At 34.7% G+C, this 6,000-nt stretch overlaps 1 protein-coding gene across 5 annotated transcripts in view; it reads left to right on the top strand.

Annotated features, from left to right (window-relative positions):
• The first annotated feature begins 3,553 nt into the window (after nt 1-3,553).
• The window catches only part of LOC106142351 (facilitated trehalose transporter Tret1-2 homolog), a 36,135-nt gene continuing 33,688 nt past the window's right edge, over nt 3,554-6,000 (top strand). For 2 of the 5 annotated variants that reach the window (XM_060947019.1, XM_060947015.1), the window contains exons 1-2: nt 3,555-3,838; nt 4,375-4,423. In XM_060947019.1, the coding sequence (XP_060803002.1) occupies nt 4,378-4,423 (46 nt within the window). In that variant the 5' untranslated portion in view covers nt 3,555-3,838; nt 4,375-4,377. Of the gene's footprint in view, nt 3,839-4,360; nt 4,424-6,000 lie in introns of all 5 variants that reach the window. The other 3 variants (XM_060947016.1, XM_013344082.2, XM_060947017.1) reach the window with 3 other exon arrangements.

The following is a 6,000-nucleotide window of genomic DNA, read 5'->3' as shown; positions in this document are numbered from 1 at the left end:
ATTATCACACTTAGTTTGAACTGCCAGCTTGATCGCGCGATAACATTAGCTTATCACGGACTTCGTTTAGATTAATTAATTGTTTTTATCTTGTAAGATGATGAAGTCCAAATAAACTGTACAACAAGTGACTTTATCTGTAGAAATTAGTAGGTATAAGCTGAACGCTCACTATTTGGAGAATAACTCCGTTGCTACTTAGAAGTCTGTAAATATTTGAATTCATTTTACGAATTAAACATTATCACTTCATAGGAGAGGAGACCGGGGAGCCTTTGAGCAAGTACCTAGAATTATCCATATTTCCATACCAATATTCAAAGCGTTGGTGGTCGAATCGATTATGTGCCGGAGTAGGTATGCATGGAGGCATAGGTCAAAATCTTATCTCGTGATTATAATAAGTTTTAGCGCTAACCGATGCTCATACGGAGAAGGAATACTTTATGAGATAATAAATGTGATCCAATATTGATTAGGTTCCCTGGAAAGTTTGCCGACGTTAGGCAAGAGTTGCTTTCTACAAAACCTGATTTACCCATCATCAGATCATGGTCAAAGATGGTGAATAAGGCTAGGTCCTTTTTTATAGCGCAGATAAAAGCTAGTTGTACAAAAAAGGTGGAAAAATCAAAATAATATCTAGAAGTTCCGTGTGGTTTCCGGTACTTTTGAATGAACGTTATAATTTCTAATTGAATTTTAAATTCGTTTCAAAATCATACTTTGACTTCATACTCTAAGCGCCTACTGGTTTACAATTGGTATTTTGCTCTTAATTTGCTACAGGTTCAGCCAGTGCACATAGAATTCGGATTATTTAATTATGATAGAGCATCAAATTAATTGCAATAAACTTATACTATAAAATTAATATTATTCTGCAATTAATTACATTGCTAACGCAGGGGAAACCTATTCTAAACCTACTAGATTCTGGTTAAATGATATCTCCTCGCATCAATGTGCAGAATATTTAATCAGTATTTTTCCTCGCCGTGAGAGTAATGGTAATTATATACTCGTACCAACATATTTCACATACGTGAAAATATCGGATAATTATATATTTTTTTTTGTGGACCAATTATACATTTACATAATATTGGCGGACTTAAATCTACCAGAACCAAAGGACAGTGACTATACCTACTACCAGTAAACTATTGGGTCACACAAAATGATTAAACCCTGACAGACTACTGACGCTGAGCAGACCTATTTATAATTACCAAACATAAGTTATTCCTTAAAACCGACAACAGAATGAACACCGGGCGGTTATGAGATCTCGCATTTATCCTCGAAAATGTCCCTGATTTATACAAGGGATTCCCTTTTAGTTTAAAAAAGAACCGCGTCTGTTCGCTTTATGTATTTATCTGCCTTTATAGTTAAATCATCTAATCCCTCAAAATCATGTATTATCAGGTCATCATATCAGGTTTTTAAGTTGAACCAAGCCAAACACATCTTCAAAAATCACATTCAAATCAAAGTAACAATTTTCGTATCATCCGAGTTCAAACATACGGACAAAAAATCAAAAAATCACTTTTTTGTCTGTTACTCGTCTTATAAAATCCACGGGGGATCGATTTATTGGCAATATTTTTAAGTACAGACATCAGAGCTTCGGTGGTCGATTCGGTAAGATAAAATGCGTGATGTACAGAAAGGCACAGGTTCAGATCCCAACTCGGCCATGTACCAATGACTATTATCAAAGTTAAGTACATTAGTTTGAATACTAACTCTTACGGTGAGAGAAAACATCGTGAGGAAACCTGCACATTCAGGCAACTGGATGTGCAACCATGGATCCAATATGGGTTAGATTTACCTGCATAGGTTGCGGAGATCAGATGGGAGTCGCTTCGTGTAAAAACCTGACTCACCCAATCTAGGCTCAATAATCAAAGGCATACCCTAGGCTCTTTTCCAGAGCGGTGACGATGCAACCGGGACTAAAGCCAGAAGGAAAGAAAGAAAGAAAGAAAGACATACATGTTAATACCGTATAAATAAACATGGAACAACAAACTCAATAACAATAATGAACTACATGCATATAAATATTTACTACATACATATAAAAATTATGTTAAGTATAGAATTTAATTACGAAAGGTAAAAGTGTGTAAATCGTCTTTTAAATTAGAAAAATGTTTTTACACCAAGTTATTTTTAGGCTCGATACAATGAGAGAAATACCCGTATTACAAAATTAGCTTGAGAATCAAAGACGGTAAATCCCGTTAGGATAGGACTTCGATGCGTAATGATGAAACAACAGATAAAAGAGAGATAGATATAGTACATTTTAACTAATTTAGATAGAGGAGGATTTTTAATTTTTTATAAGTACGAGAAGACGTGAATTCATAAATCCCTTCCTACGCAGATTATAAATTCAGTCATCGGAAAATCGAATAATATATCCCTATCTGAATCTTAATATACCTACCATCAAGCATTTCAACTTTCGAGTTCGAGTTCGAATCGTTGTTGGTTGACTTCAACGAATTCTTTAAACGAATGTTTGTCATGTTTTTATATAATATTTCAAACGTAAAAAAAACTAAGAAACTGTATTTAATAGAATAGACTTAAAACAATACACGACCGAGTCCGAAAAAGCTATTTATTTTTCAAGTCAGAAACAAATCTCATGGTCATTTTTAGAGATCACAGTATAAGTATTACGGATATTTCTAAAAGCAGTTACACAAAGTAGGTAAAGTAAACATTTTCAACATGCCAAACTGCAGATGAGGCTTCACTAATTAAAGCCAATTAATATTATTATAGATATTATAATTTTACATAGTTGGCGGGGAATTCATTTTCATTATACTCACTGTGATAAGCAAAAATATAAAACGGTGATAAAATAATGTGTGTAAACTGTAAATTCCCGTAAATTTACATTTTTGTACAAACTTATTTTGAAATATTACTTAGGACGACTTTGTTTGTAAGGGTTAATTTTAGAAAAAAATGAACCGATCATGCAATTTCTTAATTAAAATAAAAAATTGCAAAACTTAAAAGGTACATTCTCTGCGAGTGTTATTAGTTATGGTACCACGGGCAAAGTCGTGACGGGCCGCTAGTATCGAACAATATTCAGTAGGTACGCACTGAAACTATGTATGTAATATATACTCACAAAAAAAGTTACTCTACATATTTTCATAAAATTGCTTATCAAAATTCCTACTACATTATATATACATAAAATCAAAAAAAAAAATCACGCCTCTTTCCCGGAGGGGTAGGCAGAAACCATATCTTTCTGCGTGACACGATCCCTGCATACTTCTTTCGTTTCATCCACATTCCCTATTTTTTGTGGACGGTCGGTGGTTTCGTGTACTCTCGATTTTTACCAGATTCTGAAGACTTTTAGTTCAAATTTCTATGGTCATCGGTGTTTATTTGTTGTATAATTTATTGCGTACATTTAAATTGTCGCGAAAACGAAGTGCCTGTGGAGGGGATACATAAGCGAGGTTCTGTTGAATTCTGTTCTGCACTTGCCGCTGCCTTCAGTTTATTTATTCAGCTAAACCGAAACAACTTCAGTCGCGTCGCTGGACGCGTTCCTATAGAGCGTGTTTTACTTTTTTTTTTACAAATTTAATTACCTTTTGCGTATTAATCAAACAAAACTTAATCCAGTTTTAGCATAGTTGTGCTCTCTATTAAACTCATTAATTCATCTTTTCTAGTCTTTGAATTAGTTTAGCAACATAAAGTTAGGTTATGTTATGATTGTGTGGTAACTAAAATAAATATACCTAATTTTTCAGGATATTTGCAGTGATAAGCTCTGGTAAGTACCTACCTACTTTGCTTTTTGGATATAGATAGTAACATAGAGTTTTGCCGTGTCGTTGCAAGCACTTTAAAATAGAACCACTTCCCTTTAGTTTTCGTAAAAGAGGACTTAGGAAATAGACACATTTATATAGCGTAAGCTTTCATTCTGAACTGTAATAACGACAAAAAAACATAGTTGTGTCAGTTGCTTCTCTCCCCGTGCAGATTGTAAATGCCCATCAAGGGAAAAGCTAATAAACGGGATTCTTTTTAGACTATGGCTAGGCTAGCAACCGTTCACTTTGTCACCTTTCAGATTTATCGAGACTGTTGTCACTGTCTACCCCGTAAAGAATAGTCGCGTCATGTCTTGTAGGTACTTCCTAATTCTTATCATTCTCCTTACTTTGGTAGGTACGATTCATCAAAATTGTTTTAGAAGTTTGAATGTGAAGACAAAGTTACTTTACAATTTCAGTAGGCATAAGAGGGAAGGCTTACTTCTATGATCATTGATTTGATAATAATATCTTAGTACATTTTTTCCAGAAAATGGAACGAGGTGGCAGAAAAGTCCAGTATCTCATTGTAGCAGCTGGTAAGCAAATCATAGAGACTGCCGCCGCTTTCAACTATCGACGATAATTACATTATGTTATTGCCATTATGATATATGCCGTGTGGTTCCCGGGACCAATTAAATAATGAATAGGAACACTCCATATCTTTCCCATGGATGTAATTAAATGAATTAAAGTCTTTAAACTTGGGATTGGGATTTAGGCGATGTCACTATTTGAATCTTATTACCATTATTTGGCTCAATCGGGTAGATTGAGTAATGCAAGGGATGACGTGATTATATCTAAGTACCTATGTACGTAATGCTATAAATACCTATCTGTATATAAAATCCGATCATTTTGTCTTAAGGATGGTTCTCATTAGACCCGTATACGTGACGAAGGTATACATTACATATTTCAATTTTGTATGGAGCAGTTGATACTACATAGTAGTTTCCTGTCCATGCCCTATCTAAGCCCGTTCATCGCTCAGTTGATACCACCGCTGTTGAAAACCCTCCTAACATGTAAAGTTATTCAAAATTAGAAATCTAGGTAACTGTTCCCCTCGTCTATGTGGCTTTTCGCCAGCTCTAACGAGAATCATCCAGACATGTAAGCATGTACCTGCAAATAAATCGCCACATTATTAAATATTATTGGATACGAACGACCATTCAGTATACGTTGAATGTGATTTGTATTCTAGAGGTTTGAAGTCCATTGATTCCATTGACAAATTGAGATTGTCGAAATAGGTAAAAAGTTAGTTAAGAACTGATTTTATTAGATATATTTCACTCTTTTGTATACAGTCTTACTGCTTACAAAAAGTAAAACTTAATCCTGATGCATTATCTACATACTAGTTTACATTTGGGAATTTATTTCCAGTTGCAAGTTGTCTTGCCTTCAAAGCTCAAAATATGCATGTCGTTGCAAACACTGAAAAGATGCCTTTACACAATAACAAAGCTTTCTTTCATCGTATAACCGAAATACGCCAATCGACATTTTATCAGATTTCAGACTAAACAATCGTAAGTTCTCGTATATTATCGGTCAGAGTAGGTAATACAAAAGCTAAACGTGGCCGCTGCGAACCACCTTCTCCCGTTAATCTATTTATTCGCACTAACGAATTTCAATAAAATTCGGCGAATATTACATTCAGTAGTGGATAAGGGGACGTGATAATGAAATGTAGGGTTCAGGTATTCAACAATGCCGTTACTGTAAGCGACTAAGTAGGTTCCTACTAAGTTGTTATCGTTGCGAATTTCTCAGAAGTTGCGTTGGACCTTTAATACCTATAGATATACGTATAAGTATAAAAGTTTTGCGTGTCACTTCTCACTAGAGAACTATTACTACTATTATTATACAGTCGGGAATAGATAACAAGACACTTTCGGTATATAAATCAACACCAATAGGGACAAGGTTCCGTGTTGGTCTGGGAGAATAAAAAAAAGTATACAATGTTAAAGCTCCTCTCTTCCCGCGCATATTGAAGACACTCAAGGAAATGCTTATAAACTTGAGGTGCTTTTGTCTATATATCAATTGTATTTCTAAGACAATCAAATGAAGGTGGCCTGCGAGTGTT

The sequence above is a fragment of the Amyelois transitella genome, chromosome 12 (assembly GCF_032362555.1).
Source record: "Amyelois transitella isolate CPQ chromosome 12, ilAmyTran1.1, whole genome shotgun sequence".
NCBI classification, from domain to species: Eukaryota; Metazoa; Arthropoda; class Insecta; order Lepidoptera; family Pyralidae; genus Amyelois; species Amyelois transitella.
The sequence above is the reverse complement of the archived record's forward strand: the minus strand, read 5'-3'. Positions and strand labels throughout refer to the sequence as shown.